Here is a 19,795-nt window from a genome sequence, read left to right on the forward strand (position 1 = left end):
TAGCCTTGTATTTACATCCATCATAAAGTCAAGCAAAAAATAAAATCCAAAAAAAAATACTAATAACATATTTTGTTAGAAATAAGAAATTAGATAAGGAACCCTAGATCTAAGAGCTAGTGAATTTGGTGATAGCCTTGGTGACCTCGGAGATGGCATGCCTGACCATTCATTGGAGATGATATGATGATCTAATTAGATAGAAGAAAGATTTTTCTCAATCCGCTCAACTCAAATTTTACAAAAGAAAAATAGAAGATGAAAAAAAATTTAAAATAAAGTTTTAGTTACTTTTTTTTTGATAGATTGATTTAAAAATAAAATATGCAGCCTTCATTTATAATAGCAAGAACCATCCTTATATAATTTGGATTGAATTTCTCTTTTTTATTCAAGTAAGACTATTTTACCTAAATAGATATGATTAGTAAAGATAAACTTGAAAATGCTAAAATTCTTTAGGAGTTAGATGTCAACCTCTATATCAACCCTACTTTCTGTTACTCTATCGGATTTTTTTTGGATTGAAAAATATGTTCGGTTAAAATCTTATCTAAAAAAAAATTCTATTTGATCAACCATTTTAGGCCTTGAATGATCGTGAAATTTGGGAATAATCGCTAAGGGCACCATCCCCTAAAGTGTATGGCAAATTATCCAATTTTTTATAAAAATATTATCTTAATTAGACAATGCACGACCCAGTTATGGCCTTCAAAACTTTGGTTTGTGGCTCAACTTCTTGATTTGGTGGAACTTGCTCTGGATCTTGTCTAGCCCTATTCTTGGTAGTTAAATTAATACACATCGAGTCTAGGGATCCTTCTGGATAAGATGAGATACATAAAGGTTAGGATCTCCTATGTGATGGTCAACTTCTTATGGTAGCAGACAACCCTAGAAGCCTCCTGGGCAAGCTTCTTGAAGATGTCATTAATGGAGTTCATGATGCTCGTGGCCTTGCTCAAGATCTCGATGTCCAAATGGATATTCTTCACCACCTTCAAGATGTGGATCTCCCTCCCCTCCTTCACTCTCTTCTTTTTCTTGTCACCGGCACCATCCTCCTTGGTTAAGAGATGCTTCTTGGCCTTGGGCCTCATCTCAGTGGGGACCTTCTTTGCCATCACTGGACAAGACAACTGGCTCGGGATGGAGGATTGGGAGGTGGTCTTCTCAGAGCCCACTCCCCCCTTAGCTATGACCAAACATTCATCTGGTGAACCATAGGTGACATCAATGACACCATCACCTCCTTTACTCTATTCTTTTGCTAGTGGCAAAGCAAACAATATGGAGCAACGACAACCACCAGACTGGTTGGGAAGAAATGAAAACAAGAGAGCGAAGAAGGCAACGAAACCAAAGAAAGAGCGAAGCTTAAGTGAGAGGAGAGAAAAGTTTTAGAGAGTAGAAGTGAAGGATATCACCTATAATGCGATAGGATTGCCAACTAGGGAAAGTAGAAAAGGAAGAGAAGAAAAAGTTTAAAAAGGGCATATTTTTCTATCTTATTTACAAAAGATATACCTTTTTCTTACCCATACATCCAGTTATCTGTTTAACAATTCAAGCTACCAATTTTGAGATTAACTATTCAAATTACATATTTAATCAAATGGAAAAGAGCACCAAAGCAAAACTCTAATAAGTTATAATAAATAGAAGGTTTTCATAATCCAATTTCTATTGCATATGAAATAATGAACTTTAATAATTGCTGTTGCTACATGACTCCAAGGAAAGATGGCAAGATCGATCTTGGACCGAGCTAGAGAGATGATAGGGGTTCAGTTGATGAAGACCATTAATGAACCTACAAAAGAAGTCTTAAAAATCGATGGGTACCATTCGATTTAGGATTCTCTAATGCTTAAATCAGTCGGGGTCTTGAGAACAAATAGTAAAAAGTGGAGAAGTAGAGGGCAAGAAAAGTAATTTTGAGTGGAGAGAAGTCAGTTTCTTTCAGTGGAAAAATTTGAAAGAGTTCAGTAGAGTCTGGACTCTATAAGTTATGACGTACCTCCTAGAGAGTATCCTATCCCTATTTATATAGAAAGAGCTTGCTCAAACCATTAGGTCATTAAGAGAGTTTGTTAGGTTGTTATGAGTTTGTTAGGCGATTATGAGTTTGTTATAACATAATAGCTAGCTATATGGGGATTGTGAGCTATCTTGAGCTAGAAAATAGCTGTATCATAAGTATAATCTAACTATAATATAGCTGAAAGATAACTGACTTAAAATTTTACTGGCTAAATGAAATCAGCTAAGTCCGATGAGACTGATCAAATTTGATGTCCTCTAATTCAGAATCGAGTAATATATCGACAACTCGGTAATAACCTAACCTGATTTAAAATAGTGATGGTGAATCTTTAGATCAACTGATATGACATGGTGATGTTTCTTCTACAGATCAACTAAAACTGATGTCCCGTTAATACAAACTGAGTAGGTCAGAGATTGGTATGAGGCTAATGTCTTCTGATATTGCCATATGACAGAGGTCGGCATTCTAATGACGTCGATCTCCTGATGAGCTCGATCTTTTGATGAGATAAGCCTTCTGATGAGATTGGCCTTTCAATGACATCGGCCTTCTAATGAGCTCAGCTGTCAGTCTTCTAATAAGGTCAGACTTCTAATGAGTTCCGTGTCGGTCTTTTAAAGAGGTCGGCTTTTTGATGAGATAAGACTTCTGATGAGCTCGACTATCGACCTTCTGAAAAGATCAACTTTCTGATGAGCTCCGCTGTCGGCCTTCTGGTGAGGCCGGTCTTCTGGTGAAGTCGGCCTCCTAATGAAGTCGGCCTTCCGAAGAGCTCAACCTTTTGATAAGATCAGCCTTCAAGACTCATATCGGTATTCTTGTTGATCCGAGATCTCCTGAATCTCAAGGATATTGGTTCAGATAATATGACCCTACAATACTTTCTCCTTACTTTTGAGTTTGAAGAAGTTGCTTCGTATGAAAGAAGTAGTCCATGAAAAAAAATTTCAGTTTGTCCAAGATGATGAATTTGTGTTGCTTGATTTTTCAAGTGAACCACTGCATCCCTTTAGATAAGTTTTTAATATAAATTGCTGATGTGTATTTGTCGATGGTTTCTTTTACCTCGAATCCTATCAATATTAGCTTTCTTTATCTTGGATCTTATCGAGGTGACCTAGGATCTCGTCAAGGATTTTTGGACGACCTTGGATCCTATTAAGATTAGCTTCTTCCATATCGGATCTAGCCAAGGCGACCTCAAGAGGATTTATATATATATATATGCATTAGTCCATTTGACTTCACATAGCTCAATTCAGGTTTTAACTGTCCTATATAGGACTTAAAAATTATTCATAAAGAATATCATTTGACCTTGATTGGATCAATCATGAAGCTAATGTGCTCATCATGATAAGTAAATGTTAGAACATTAAAATAATCTGACTTTAAGAATTAGATCAGTTAATTAAGAACAAATCGATATTAATGAATCAAATGTATTTGACAGAGATTTTAAAAGGTACCTCTATTAGATGTCAACATGGGTAGATCGGGTCTCCCATATATCAGATGAGTTTCTCTTTACGATGTCTCATCTATTTTCCTTTTAAGGGCATATTGTCTAAAAATTTAAGTCAAAACTTGAGTCTCCTCGAATAAATATATTAATCATTTATGAGATCCAATCTGGAGATCAGGTGTCTCAGGCTAAGTTATCATGATTTGATTGTGTCTCATGCTAAGTTATCCAATCTGAAGTTTGACTTTTTTCGACCTCATTTGGATAAATTTAAGTCTTTTCTTATCCTTATTTGGTTAGACTTTATGACTTCATTTGGATAATTTTTTGTATATAATCTCATTTGGATGGATATTGTTGTGGTCAAGGGATCAGATGGCTCGGATGGTTAGGTTAACTCCACTCTCACATATATGAGGTATTGTCCGCTTTGGCTAGCTCATGACCATCTTTAGACTTCAGTGGGCCTTAGGCTTCAGTGAACCTTGGTCATTTGAAGCTTTAGATTTTGTCCTTTAACATGAGGAGAGAAGGTTCTAATCCATACAAGTCATACTTTCTCTTGACTCACAACCAATGTGAGACTAAATATATCATCCCTATATTTTTGGAGGACTCTCAACTACCTTTGGTCTCCACTAAGTTCTGAAATTGTGTTAATGATTCCAGTAGTAGGTTGATTGTTATGGATTGGTTGTTGACTATGTTGAGACAGAATTTCTTAAAGAACTGCCTCTCGTTGCTGCTTTGTGGTATGTTGAAGTTGTTGTACCATAGTAGCAAGAGACTGGACTTACTAAACTAAAAGATTAAATTATTATGGATCTACCACAATTGAAAATTAAGTAGTCTTTAATGCATCTTCTAGAGATGATGGTGTAGGTAGAGGATGATTCTATGCCTTCTTGTTCATCATTTCATAAAAATCTTTTGGATAAATCTCTTCTTCTAGCATCAATCTATTGCTGCAAGGCTCCGAAGAAAAGATGGTGAGATCGATCTTGGACCGAGTTGGAGAGCTGATAGTGGTCCAGTCAATTAAGACCATAAATGAACTTGCAAAAAAAGTTCTAAAAACTAGTAAGGTATCTTCTGATTTAGGATACTTCGATGCTTAAGTCAGTCGAGGCCTTCAGAATAGATAGTGAAAAGTAGAGAAGTGGAAGATAAGAAGAGTATTTTTGAGTGAAAAGAAGTCAGATTCTCTTCAGTGGAGGAATTGAAAAGAGTTCAGTAGAATCTGGACTCTGAGTTAGGACTTACCTTCCAAAGAGTATTATGCCTCCATTTATATAAAGAGAGCCTGTTCAGACTGTTAGGCCATTAAGAAAGTTTGTTAGATTGTTATGAGTTTGTTAGGCAGTTATGAGTTTGTTATAACAGAATAACTAGCTGTATGGGGGTTGTGAGCTATCCTGAGTTGGAAAATAACTGTATCATAGCTATAATCCAATTGTAATATAGCTGGAAGATAATTAACTTAAAATTTTACTGACCGAGTAAAATCAACTAAGTTCGATGAGATCGGTCAAATCTGATATCTCTTACTAGGAATCGAGTAATATATCAGTAGGTCAGTAATAATCTGATCTGACTTAAAGCAGTGATGGTGAATCTTTAGATCAGCTGATGTGACATGATGATTTTTTTTCTACAGATCGATTAAAATCAACATCCCACTAATACAACTTGAGCAAGTCAAAGATTGGTATGAGGCTGATGTCTTCTGATATTGCCATATATCAGAGATCGGCAGTTTAATAAGGTAGGCCTTCTAATAACGTTAGCCTTCTAATGAGCTTGACCTCTTAATGAGGTAAGTCTTATGATGAGGTCGGCCTTCCAATGAGATCTACCTTCTAATGAGCTCAGCTATCGATCTTTCGATGAGGTCAGCCTTTCGATGAGGTCAGACTTTTAATAAGCTCGATTGTCGACCTTCTGAAGAGGTCGGCCTTCTGAAGAGATCGGCTTTCTAATGAGCTTGGCTGTCAGCCTTCTGGTGAGTTCGATCTTTTGATAAGGTCGACTTTCCAATAAGATCGGCCTTCTGAAGACTTCGATCTTCTGAAAAGATTGATATTCAAGGCTCACATCGATATTCTTGTCGATCCGAGAGCTCCTAAGTTCTCAGAATATTGGCTGAGATAATACAACCCCACAACAATTATCGAGAAACTTTCATCATTCATACTGATATCCACTTGACAATCATTAATATTGATGTTCATTTGGCAATAATTGATATCAATATATATCCATATGGCAATTATTAACACCATTGCCAACATAGCGAATGGAGAAGTCTATCCAAACCGAGTATTCTTGTAGAAACTCCTATTAATAGTACCAACCTGCATGATGCATGAGGCATGGCTTTATCTTTTTCTAAATTATTTTTGGAATTCGGTATATAACAAGTTAAGAAATTTTACTAAATAAAAGGTTTCAATTTTTATTGTATGTTAAGGTTGATGACATTAGTATCATTCATATTGAAGTTCATGTGGCAACAAAAAAAGTTTTATAATCCGTGGCTTTATTTTAGTTATATAATCTTTTATTTTATATATATATAATAGATATGCAATATAAAATTTTCCAAGCGTGAGAAAGAGAGAGGTTGCGACCACGTCAAACAGAAAACGAGGTTATGTAACACACACGCACAATAAAAAAAAAAAAGAAAAGAAAATGAAAGTGAAAAGAAAGGGACATTGAAAAGCCCCTCCATCAAAAAAATAAAATTCTTAAAATAATCCATATTAGAATTCCCACTCGGCCCCTACTATGTTCCTATCCTTTCTCGCGGCTTTCACATCCAGGAGCTAGCGGCCCTCCTCTCTCAAACTTATTATAAGGATATCTTCTTTCAAGAAGAGAGAGGGGGCTTGAAGAACTGGTCTCACCTTGGCCCGTTTCTAGTTTATGTTTTCCGCCTTGAGCGAATACTTGATCTTTAGCCAAATCCACTGACGTCTGAGACCTCCTCAATCGCTCTGTGGCGCCCAAGAGAGAAAGAAAACTTCCGAGGAAGAACTCATGGCGGAATTTTCAAAACCAGTGAGTCTCTTGACGATTTCTTCTTGCTCTCTTTTTTATAATTATTACTATTATATTATGGAAGATGGAGAAAGCAAGAAGCTTCCCACTATTTATCAAAAATTGATCAAACTGATTGAATAGAGTGCTTTTCTTCACGATTGCTATTCCTTAAAACTTTTTTTGTTGGGATCAGACTGTTCTATCGGAGTAGGTGGATAAGAAAAAGCTCTGTTCTTGATTCTTGTTTGGTTTTTTAGGATTTTGGAGAAGTGAAATTGAGTGCTCCAGCGATGAGTTTCGCCCATCAAGAAGAAGATGGAAGCAAGACGGAGGCGTCCGATGGCTTCGTCGCCATCGATATCGGAGTCCTCTCGGCTCTCTCCGCCAAAAACGATAAGGACTCCACTTCCAGCCCACGAGACTCCGTAACTCTCCTTTCTCTCTTCCCCGCCCTCTTGTTCTCTTCATCCATTTTCTCTGTAAATTTTAGAACTAGGAATAAATTTTAGAAGAATTTGCAATTTAACAATTGATTTTTTTTGCTTTCTTAATCGCACTCTTTGATTGATTTTGGGATTAAATTTAGATGGTGAAAAATCTTTCGCGAAAAGGATCTCAGCGAAGCGGTGGACGCTTGGAGCGGAAGGCGGCGGAGGTAGAGACCGCCAACTCCTCTCCTGGTGAGTTCCCCACCCGAAATCCGATTCCTCTCCCGAGTCACCGACTCGCCCGAGTCGGCCGTGACGATAAAATATTTGGTATAAGAAAGAGGAATGTAACTTTGTATTGCTTGTCGGAAAGGATTCGTTGAAGAATCGTTTTCGTGATGTAACGCCGGAATTGACGTTTGGTGATTTTAAACCACTAAACTGTAATTTTGTCTCGTTTCTAGTGGACTCTTTCAACGGTGAAATCTTCGTCGCGCTTGTCCTTTTGGACGGGTCTGATCTCTGATGGATCGTGTGGGTTGTACACTTATGCAGGTGGGCCCGGTGGGGCTGAGAAAACGCCAGCTTGGGTGCACGTGGCAGGTGAGAGGGAGTCGTCCGGATTGATTCAGGCGACGACCCCAACAGCGGCTGGAGGGAGGTGCAGGAGACCCCGAGAAAGCAAGCCCCGTGGCTTGACCCGAGGAGGGTTCTGGTCTTCTTCGCCACCTTGTAAGTTACCACTATGACGAAAATGCCTTACTCTTTTCATTAATTACGGAAATGCCAAGGAGTTCGTGGACGTGTCATGTGTGATGTTGACCGACAAATAATTCGGGCATAAATTTGGTTAAAAGAGTTATGGTGGGACGGCGTGCGCGTGGGAGCACCGAGATGGGTTCGTCGATCGCATGGGTGATGGCGATCGGTTGATGGGCCCAGTGGAGGCCCGTGACGCTGGGGCCTACCAACATAACACTTTTCCTTCCGAGCCACGTCTCGACAGGGTATAGTTATTACTTGGACCAGGTCCGATGGACCACCCAAATCTCACGGTGGATAACACGCCACATTACCCCTTGTATTCCCCCAATTCCAGATTGCGCGTCATCCACCGTGCATATCTCCATGATTTGCCCTGGTCCACGTGAACCTGGTCCGTGCTATAATTCTCGGCGGGAGCGCGTTTAGGCGTTGTGGTCTTGGCCAAAACGGCACGCAAAAGCGTGGCCGTTTGGGGGTCCATTGGGTCTATCAATTCTGACAGTCCGATCGATGAACCTGGCTCGTCTCCGGTCTCAGCGACCAGGTACGCGGTGGACAGCATTCCACGGGTTCGTCTTCCGACGCGGTTGGGAGTTGGCGCCGGGGACTAACGGCCACACCAACTGACGTTCTGGGATTTCATAAAAAAATATTTAGTGCATAATTCGAGATTCGTGCAATGCACAAACTGTGAATCAAAACAAAATCATCAGGATCCAGATGGAGATCAAAAAAAAAAAATGGCGTCGTCCCAGTGGAGTTGCATCCAACTAGTATTATAATCTGGTAGAGAAACTAGAAATGCACGATGAACTCAATTATAGAGAAAATATCATTATAGGTATCATATAAAAAAGGTAAGGATGAGTGAAGTGCAATCTACGAGAATGGGACACTGCTAGAAGAAATTGCTTTAGGATGTCATGATGGCGAACTTTACAGGTAAACAAGATGAATAAATTTCAGATTTCTTCTTCCTATGTAGGTGATTTTTCCTTGTAGAGGATTTAGGTTATCAAGCTTGTCATTATAGTAATATTCTATTTTATAATTGTTTATGCATGCTTCTGTATTATTTTTAGGTAAGGTAACATTGCATCAATTGGTTATGCTAATAGCATGAGACTGGGGCTTTTTGTCTTCATGTATTATGCATTGTATATGAATTTTATCAAATCCTCCAAATCCCTTCCCAAAATTTCACCTCCTCTTACCGTTCCTCTAAACGGACATGCCACGTAGAAAGAAAGGCAGCAGTATAATATAGTCTATAAATAAGGGATGATTTTAGCATAAATAATTAAAGAGATGCTCTAATGACAAGCTTTGTTGGAAGGGGAGAAAAATCTTTCTAGAAACTCTTCTTTTGTATGAAGGTGATATTTCTTTTGGAGGGTGGGTTTTTGAGAATTTTATTTTTCTTGAAGTTTGACATGATAGCAAATTCCAATTGCTCTTCATTAATTGATGCTTTCGTGTTATCTTTGGTTAAGATAGTGCTTTGTTAGGTGGTGAAAATGATGGTATGATAGCAGATCCTTTAAATCTAAATAGTTGAAGATTTTTGTTATAAGGGTACATGACTAAATTGACAGGCCAAACAAAGATTCTAGTCAAGATTTTTTTTTTTTTTTGATTTAAATCCAACATCCTGAAGAGGGAAGGTAATTGGTAAAATATTCAAGATTTTTCTCGCATATCTATTAATTTCATATTTTAGTTAGGGTGGCATCAAAATTAATACTTGTCCAATACGGTTGTTCTTAAAAAAGATTTTATTGCTCCAATGGGCCTTGTCGCTGTCAGAATATCGTGACATAATTATTTGTTTATTTCATTGCTGGGTTATTGATATATGAGTCTCTACTTTTGACCATATGTGATTTGATTTCTGGCCATATAAGCCAGCCGGCTAATTGAACGATTATATTTCTACCGTAAATGGTTCAAATCTAGCTATTTTATTAAAAATAATTTCCATATTACTTTACAAAGTGAAATATCAACTTGGTAATTGCAGAGTCCAATGATGGCCTTCTCACAAGTAGTGTTGAATACATTTATGTTATATTCATCCATTAAATTTGGTTGATCTCCACTTGATTCATTTCTTCGTCAGGTTAGATTCCTTGGAGTGGTCTCATACCCCAAATATGCTCTATCTATCTATCAATATCTATATATCTCCATATCTCTCTCTCTCTCTCTCTCTCTCTCTCTCTCTCTCTCTCTATATATATATATATATATATATATATATATATACAGACGGCCTCAATTGCATGCGCCACCTTTTCTAAAGTACCTACCAATGCTATAAATCGACAATAAAGAACATGAAGAAGTAGGCTTATGTGGGTTCGTTTTTGGCTGTAGGTCCAGCATGGGAACGCTGATACTGCTGTACTTCACAATCTCCATGGGCAAGATGGCCGGCAGTGACGACAACTCCCAATGATGTGGATCCCCACCGCTCCACACTGTGTTCCACCTACTGCTCAACAATAATATTTTCTTTTCAGCATGCTTGGAATTTTGCCATCCCACTCCACAGATACGATGGAGTTCAAAAGGAGATGTGGAATATGAAATGAAACCAAGAGGAGCTGACAAAGTAGAAGACTGACGGGAAAAAATAATAAGTACAGTTTGGTGGGAGTAGTAGAAAGAGGGAGTATGAGAAAGAGATAGGTAGGAGGAAAGGAGATGCAGAGATGGAAATGTGTTACAGTATGTTATTTATAGTGCATTCCTTTTTTTTTTTTGTCTGTCCCGACCGAGGTGCATGGATCACCAGTTTCTTCTATTCTTCTGTTTATGTATAGTAGATTGGCTTGATGCAACTCTTCCACTTGTTCTTTCCCTTTGTTTTAAATAATCTTTGGAGAGTATATGGCGTGGGTGGCATGTGAACAAGTGGGCTTATGTGACCTGCAAAAGTGTGAGTCAGAGTGAAATACTGTGGATTTTACCGTTGCAAGCTACAACCCATTGGTGCTTTGAGATTTGTGCGATAAGAGCTTTCTATGTGATTGCCAACAATCGACTGGACGGTGGCGGACGGGGGCTGCGGTAGAGATGACGAGCAACCCCGGCGACGTTCCAAGGAGCTTGCAAGGGGGTTCTCACCAAGGAAATGGGTGGAAGAGAGCGCTCCTTGGGTGCCCGGTGTGGGTTTCATCGGAACCATCATCATGAGAAATTGAAAAGCTGCGGCGGTGGTTTTCAGAGGTGGTTAGACTCTCAGAAGAGGTCATTCGGGCTGATGAGGAGAAATGGAGGGCATGTGCGGTGGTGGCGAAGACCCTCAGTGGTTGGAGGGTGGTGGTGGAGGGGTTGGAATAGGAGTTCAACCTCTGCGCAGGGCTAAAAGGGGAGGTTCGGAGATTTGGCCTGGAATAGGGCCATTTTATGGTACATTTCTTTGAACCCAATGAGAGGGATCTCGTGCTTGGTCGGCCGTGGATGGTGGCCAATCAAGTGCTGGCAGTGGAGGCTTAGCAACCCTAGTTCTGCCTAAAGGAAGGAGCAATAAGCTTCGCCTTAGTCTGGGTATGCCTGCCGCATCTCCCGATGGAGTTACGGGGGAGGCGACGATCTGGTGCGTCCTCAACCTTGCCGGTGAGTTCGTGGCAATGGATGCGTGCACGGCAGAGCTGAGGAGGATCGGCTTTGCGTGCGCATGCATAAGGGTGGACCTCTCTCGATTGTTACAGCCAGGAGTACTAATCGACGAACTGGATGGCCTCCAGTGGTAGCACTTCGTGTGGAAGAACGTCAGCGGAGTGTGCCTCCAATGCGGCTAGTTCCACCCTATGGCGGCATGTCTGAAGGATGCTGGAGTGGGGCACTCCCTTCGCCCAGAGGATGTGGTCCATACGGGAGATGGGGAGGCTGGGATGATAGAGGAAGAGCCCCAAATGGGGTCATGGCTCATCGCCATCCGACAATGGGTGCTAGGGTCGAAAGTGGGGGCTGAATCAGGGAAGAAGGGGGTCAGGTCCAATTGAGCACCCAACTTGGATCCCAAGCCAAGTCAACCCGAGAAGGGGCCGACTTGGGCTGACTCAAAAGGGGACGATTGGATGAAGCCCTCCCGAATTGCATGGCAGAGATCTTCCCCTGAATCAATGGATGGATCGGAGGTAGAGGAGGTCGAAACGTGTGTGAGCGCGAAGATCTATGCGATCAGGCCAACTAATAAATTTGGCCCACTCGTGTCAGATCGGGTCGGGCACATGGACAACCCATTTTTTAGCATGGTGGACTTGATAGGGCCAGTGGGCTCACAGTGACTGGGACAAATTCTGGGTCACTAAAACGCGTGCAACCCAATAACCTTGAAGGGGGCTGCACACTGATGAAGACCTGTAGGAGGGGGAAGGCTCCTATTGACCACAAAAAGGGCCCGATTCAGCCTAACAGGTCAAAGGACAAGGCCCCGGACTGTTGGAGGGGGGTCTGATTGACCCATCAGCCATCCCGGGAGGGGATGGGGTAATTCTCTTCTCGGCCAGGACCTCAGGGGAGGGAGAATCAGCCATGGTCTAGATAGAAGATCTGATGACTGACCACGACGTCCAAGCGGTGTAGGCCCCTGGCATGGGGAGGCACCCTACATTACAGAAGGATTCGGAGCACGGGGGATCCACGGTGGCGGGCTCGATCTTGGACCATGAGATGGTGGTAGACATGCTGAGGTAGGCCATCCAAGAGACTAAGAGGACTCTGGAGGCTGTGGATTTGATGGACATAAGGGCGGAGGGTGATACTTTGATGGAGGGGGGTTTGGGTGAGGACCACCTCTACCACCAGCCAGCCTAATGAAGCTTTCGATTTGGAACTTCTAGGGGCGGAAAAGCCTTCCCTCCATACGACCTTCGGAAGGATCATCCAACAGTATTATCCTGATATCTGTTTCCTACTTGAGTCCAACTCTCTGGAGTGAGTCTTGCTCGGCTAAGCACCGGATCTCGCTAGAATGGAGTTCTTATGTGGTGGAGTCTAGGGGCTTCTTGAAGGAAAAGAAACTGTTTCTCCTCGGAAGGCCTAGGTTGCGTCTAAAAATTTTTTTATTCATCTACATGATAAAGGATCAAATTCTTACCTGATTAGCAGTGGAACCAGAGATCAAATCTTAAATTATCTAATATAAACCTTTGCGGAGGCCTGAATGTGCAGATCCTCTACTTCGCATGCACGTCAGACGCCACAGGAAAGCAGAATGAACTCTAATCCAATTGCCTTCGCAACTCAATCAATCGAGGGATGAGATGTGCTGGTATAACACCTCACACCAGCAGGTAGGACGCCCAAATAAGATCCACACCCAAAGGAAGAAGGGTGGCAACAAGGGGAGAGGCCAAGGGGGAAGAAGGGATCTCTCTCTCTCTTAGGGATGGCAATGGGTAGGGTTTGGGTCGGGTAGTATACTACCCATCCCCAAACCCGAACTTAATACCCTATACCCAAACCCTACCCGATACCCAATCGGGTAAGAAAAGAGATACCCATCCCCATACCCAACGGGTTCGGAGATACCCGTGGGTAACCCATTTTCCCATACCCAATCCATACCCGCCCCATACCCAACCCATGCCCGTCCATTCTATACCAAAAAAAAAGTAAAATAATTTTATGCATATTATCAATCAAAAATAGAATTACCAATTATATATATATATATACATACATACGCACATACACACTTCTAACACACACACATACATGCATGCATACATATATGCATGCATACATATACATACATACATATATATAATTATATATATATATATATATAGAGAGAGAGAGAGAGATCATATATATGTGTGTGTGTATATGTGTGTGTGTATATATGTATATGTATGTATGTATGTATGTATGTATATATATATATATATATATATATATATATATATATATATATATATATATATATATATATATTCGGATATGGGTTCGGATATTACTCATACCCATAGGTTCGGGTCGGGTTCGGATAGAAAATAGCACTACCCATACCCTATCCATACCCGTACTATAGTTTTCAGGTTTTATCCAAACCCGAACCCAAACCCAGTCAAACCCTATTTTTTGGGTTTGACCGGGTTCGGGTAGGGTGTATACCCATCGGATCGGATTAATTTTGCCATCCCTACTCTCTCTTCTCATGCCTTTCTCTCTCTTTCTCTCTTCTCTCGATCTGATTTATTTGCTATGCATTCATAGGTAGAGACCCTCTCTATTTATAAATAATTTTCATAATCCAATAAGTATAGAAGTTCTAACTCAAATCTGATTTGAATCAATCTAATACTCATGAAAGAAGGATTCCCACATGAGATACAATTGCCATCACATATGACAATCAATTTGCACCCACCCCCTCACCCACATGGGATGTCCCAAATGAGCAAAGCTCCAGGTATTGGTCAATCTATGATCGAGAGAAATCTCAGTGCAAGTGGGAATACTCATATTTCATCAAAAATGGATCCGATTCGAATCCAATTCAAAACTAGTTCGAAATAATTTCGAAAGGCTGTCAATCCCCAACTCTTTAGGATTTTTGTACCAAATCTAACTTGAATTTTGGATCCAATTAAATCTAATTAATTCAGATCTAATTTAAACTTAATTAGCACTTAAATTCAATCTTTCATATGCTCTATGGATCATAGACCAGAAACTGTTCATCTCCGAGATCGAACTTGAACTTCATGTGTAGTACTAGCTAGACATAGTCAACTCTTCAATCCCATTTGACCCATAATTTAATTCTTAATCAAGCTAGCTTATATGTTCAATCAAGTCAAGTACTTCCAAATTGGACATATAAATATAGGTCAATTACTTTCTACTTTGTCTGACTTGTGTGCATGACTCCATAGGTTCAAACACTAAGCTGGTAGCACAGGAACCAATTCCTGCACTAATCGAGATACCATCTAGCAAAGGTTCCCAACATCCAGATAGGTTAAATTATCGTAAAAAAATATTTCAAAATCCATACACATAGTTACCGCATAATTCATCCTTTTGACCCTGAATGCTCTAGGATGGTCTCAGATTAACTGTCAACCGAGATTGCTTCATCTACATTGTATTTCAACCTTTCAAATCCATCTCATAGTTTATCCTAATCAAAATTTTGCTAAATTAAAATATAGCGATACATCAACTCCAATAATCTGGAGGGGTCAATCCCATCTTGATTCACACACAGACTTCGTAAGTATTTGACCACACCCAGTAGCCTTCCGTCACTGCATTAAAAATTCAGATAGTCCAGCATTAAAGCATAATGAGTTACTTACAAGTCACTATAGTGATTTTAAGTCTGAAGGATACTTATACCCATATATTTTGCGAGCAGCTCTTGACAGCAGAATGCTCAGTAGGTGAGTCACTTGTTCAGTGACGACGTACCCTTATATCTCACCTGTATGCCATACCAGTATCATCATATTTCTTGGTTAAGAAAACAACCAGCCCATATGGCACAACGATCTTTACTCGATAAACGTCATCGTCCTATAATGACGTATCATTTGATCGCGAATATGTTTAAAAACTATACGATAAATTCTCTCTTTATCGCACACTAGTATAGTTATAAGGATTTCATCATAACACAAGAGTTCAAGAAAGATGTCACTTTGTGATAAAAAATATCAGAATAATTTTTATTCAATAATCAATAATTTATATACAAGAATGAACTCAATCATCACATGATTGATTTTAGGATACAATTTCCAACAACTCCCACTTGGACTAAAACCAATCGGGGTAGTATCTTATACCCATCTTCTATTTGAAATCATTAAACTCTTTGATCCTAAGAGCTTTAGTGAAGGGGTCGGCTAAGTTTTCTTTTTCATTGATCTTCTGAAGTTCGACGTCATCACGGTTCATGATCTCTCACACCAGGTGATAGTGGTGCAGAACATGCAGCATCCAATGCAGTAATGTATTTCACTTTGCATATAGAATCAATCACAATATGTGCTTGAAACTCTTCCAGCAAATAACCCCATTAAGAATAAATACGTAGTCCGACATGCTTCTGCTATCATCATAATCTGACTGAAAACTGCAATCAGTATGTCCCACAAGTTTTAGGTCAATGTCTCTATAGATAAGCAATTGATCTTTAGTATTTCTCAAATACTTAAAAATTGCTTTTGCAATCTTCTAATGCTTCTCACTTGGATCAGACTGGTACCTACTCATTGCCTCTAGTGAATAGGCCACGTGTGACCTCGTATATGTCATAGCATACATGATAGATCCCACTGCTGAAGTATATAGTATTCTACTCATGCACTCTCTCTCCTCTGGAGTTGTCAGACAATCCTTCTTGAAAAGAGTAATCCCATGGCCTATTGAAAGATAGCTTTTCTTAAAATTATTCAAGTTGAACCGCTTCAACAGGGTGTCGAGGTACGTGGTTTGGGACAATCCAAGCAACCTTCTATATCTATCCCTATAGATCTTCATCCCAAGGATGTAGGATGCTTCTCCTAAGTTCTTCATGAAGAACTATGATGATAACCACAGCTTCGCATTGCAAAATCAGGATGTCATTTCTTAGTAACAGTATGTCATCTACATACAGCACAAGGAAGATGACTACAGAATCGAAAGCCCACTTGTAGATGCGAGGCTCTTCTCCGTTCCTAACGAGGCCATACGTTTTGATCACCTTATCAAAATGTATGTTCCAACTCCTAGATGCCTACTTAAATCCATAAATAGACCTTTTCAACTTGCACACTTTCGATTCATCTATGGATGTGAACCCTTCAGGTTGTATAATATATACCTCTTCTTGCAGCTCCCCATTAAAGAAAGCAGTTTTGACATCCATCTATCAGATCTCATAATCTAAGTATGCAGTGATAGCAAGTATAATCCGAATGGACTTGAGCATTGCCACAAGAGAGAACGACTTGTCATAGTCAATACCATAATGCTGATGGTAATCCTTGACAACTAGACGAGCTTTATAGGTCTCTACCTTCTCGTTTGCTCCTCTTTTTCTCTTAAAATTTATTTACACCCTATAAATTTTATCCCTTCGGGCGGATCAACTAGTATCCATACACCATTGATCTTCATGGACTCCATCTCGAATTTCATGGCTTCAAACCATTTTTGGGAGTCGAGCCTTTGCATGGCCTCCATATAGGTGATCAGATCCTCATCTTCTCATCAAGTTCGATGGGATCACCATCGCAGATCAGAAAATCATAGTATCTATTTGACTGACGCGGTACTCTATCGGATCTCCTTAATGGTGCCTCTACTGGCTTCAGATTTGATTCATCAATCAAATCTAATTCTGTGTGTGTCAGTCCTTTCACCTTATGAACTTCATCAAGTTTAATTTTACAAGCATTAGCTCCTTCACCAAGGAACTCCTTTCCAAAAAGACTGTCCGACTGCTGACAAACACCTTTTATTCTACAGCGAGATAGAAGTAGTATCCTTTAGTTTTCTTTGGATATCCTACGAATAAATATCTGTCGGACTTCGGTCCAAGCTTATCTGTCTTTAAACGCTTGACATAAGCTGGACACCCCCAGACCCTAAGGTGTGAGAATATTGGCTTACGCCCAGTCTATATCTCATATGGAGTTTTATTGACAAACTTTCTGGGCACTTTATTCAGAATGTAACAGGCAGTTTCTAGAACATATTCTCAAAAGGAGATTGACAGACTCGCAAAGTCCATCATGAATCGGACTATATCTAACAAGGTTCGATTTCTCTCCTTTGATACTCCATTATGTTGTGGTGTTCCAAGAGGGATTCACTATGAGAGAATCACATTCTCTTCCAGATATGTCAGAAACTCACTAGTGAGGTATTCATCTCTTTGGTCTGACCAAAGGATCTTAATACTCTTTCCAATTTATTTCTCTACTTCAGCATGGAATCGTTTGAACATTTCAAATAATTCTGACTTATGTTTCATAAGGTAGATATATCCATACCTCGATAGGTCATCTGTAAACGTAATGAAGTAGTAGTTTGCTCCTCTGGCACTTATGTTCATAGGCCCACATACATTAGTATGTATTAGACCTAGGACATCGCTGGCTCTTTTATCTTTTTTTTTAAAAGGTGACTTAGTCATCTTACTAAGTAGATAGGACTCACAGGTGGGCAATGATTCATAATCATCTATCTCAAGAACATATTCCTTGATAAACCTATCAGTCCTATTCTTGTTCACATTACCAAGCCTACAATGCCAAAGATAGGATTCACTGAAATTATCTAATTTAGGATGTTTACTGGGTGTATACATTACACTAACAGACCGTGATATTATATATATATCATGTTTCAATTATCCATACATAATTATAATATCATTCATAATGATATCACAAAAATCATCCTTTATTATAAACTTGTAACCAAATTTGGCCAAAAAGCCTACAGAGATGACATTCATCAAAAAGGAGGAACAATAATGACAATCATTTAACATGATACTACTGGACTCAAAGATAAGCTGCAAAGTTTTCAAGGTCAGAACTGAAATAAGACTTTCATCTGCAACGTTAAGAAATCGCTCGTCCTCTCAAAACTTCCTACTTACCTATAGTCCCTGTAACGAATTACATAAATTAATAAAACTTTCGATATCCAATACCCAGGTAGTAGTATCATAAACAGAGAAATTACAAAGTGTTATCATATAAGTACCTTGTGAAGCAACCACTTACTTCTTTCTCTTGTTTTTAGGTCTGTTTGGGTCAAGGATAGCTATGTAAGCAGGATAATTCTTTTTCCAATGATCCAGCTTCTTGCAAAAAAAGTACTCTACCTGACTCTTATCAACTTTTGATGGTTTGCTCTGCTTGGGATCGATGGCATGAGATTTTTATATTTTTTTTCTACTCTTAGAGGATCGACACCCTGTAGATGAACCTCCTACTAAATTTACTAGCTCCTTCTGGAGTTGATGATCCTTCTCAAAAGTTTATAGTAATCCTAGCAAACCATAGTAGTTTATTGCAGACTTCATTATTTTACAATGATTGAGAAAGGATAGGTAGGATTTCGGTAGTGAATTGAGGATAGCATCTTTGCTTAACTGTTCATACAATGAAAAGTCAAGTTTGCTAAAGCATTCAATCTGCTCAATCATGTATAATACATGATCGGTCACTGAAGTCTCCTCTCGCATACGAGCATTGAACATTGCGCAGAAGATTTTGTGTCTCTCTGCATCCTCAGGGGTGCCGAAAGACTCATTCAACATTTGAATGATCTCCTCTAGCTGCGCATCCTCGAATTTATGACTAAGTTCATCGTTCATGACTGTTCTCATCATGTAATGCACAGTCGTGCAGTTATTGAGCCACTTCATGTAAGTATCTCTCGCGACACGAGGAGCATTGGCTGCAGGTTCTTCAGGTGCCTGATCTGTAAGGATGTATAAAATTCTCTTGTGCTCCAAGACGATCTTCAACTTCGATACCAGCTATCAAAGTTGTATCTGATGAGCCTACTATCCAATAGTGCATGGAGGGATAGTGTGTTGGCCATAACTAAAAAAAAAAAAATATTAGTCTATTAGTATATAAATTATTTTTTATCCTGAAAATATGGATTTTAATCTAAAAGTTCTCTTCCTATTTCTATGAATTGATAGCCTCTACCTCCAACTCGAAGAATTATACTAATTTCTTAGTGGGTACTAGAATCCACACGGACTGTATTCGAGCTCGAGTGTGGCTCGGCCAACCCTAGTGCATCCATAGGTAGGTTCATAACCAATTATTTCTCTAAACAACTTCTAGCAATTAGTTTTATCCCAGGCATCCCTTCAGCAGGTGTGTGGCGCCTCCACTGAAAATCTTGGTTAGGTCCCACCATTAACATGACATACCAAGTGCATCCAACAAATGGATGTCTAGGTCTGAGTGTGGCTCGATTAATCTGAGCATTGATCTGAAGGTACATTATGATGGTCATATGATGAATGACAATTCTAATATGTAATAGACACCAGGCGTG

At 39.7% G+C, this 19,795-nt stretch overlaps 2 protein-coding genes across 2 annotated transcripts; one reads left to right on the top strand and one right to left on the bottom strand.

Annotated features, from left to right (window-relative positions):
• Positions 1-860: 860 nt before the first annotated feature.
• LOC140858771 (histone H2B.11-like) lies at positions 861-1,127 on the bottom strand. Its single transcript, XM_073260065.1, has one exon. The coding sequence runs from the start codon at positions 1,125-1,127 to the stop codon at positions 861-863; it is 267 nt and encodes an 88-aa protein (XP_073116166.1).
• A 5,190-nt stretch (positions 1,128-6,317) lies between these two features.
• LOC105046890 (uncharacterized) lies at positions 6,318-10,647 on the top strand. Its single transcript, XM_010925633.2, is given in 6 exon segments — positions 6,318-6,581; positions 6,821-6,988; positions 7,150-7,243; positions 7,547-7,660; positions 7,663-7,723; positions 10,133-10,647. Coding segments are annotated over 6 exon segments (540 nt in total). The 5' UTR covers positions 6,318-6,560; the 3' UTR covers positions 10,215-10,647.
• The last annotated feature ends 9,148 nt before the right edge of the window (positions 10,648-19,795 follow it).

This window comes from Elaeis guineensis, chromosome 6 (assembly GCF_000442705.2).
Source record: "Elaeis guineensis isolate ETL-2024a chromosome 6, EG11, whole genome shotgun sequence".
Lineage (NCBI taxonomy): Eukaryota > Viridiplantae > Streptophyta > Magnoliopsida > Arecales > Arecaceae > Elaeis > Elaeis guineensis.

Bases quoted from the DNA above. Each gene is read 5' to 3' on its own strand.
- LOC140858771 (XM_073260065.1), bottom strand. From the start codon at position 1,127: ATGGCAAAGAAGGTCCCCACTGAGATGAGGCCCAAGGCCAAGAAGCAT.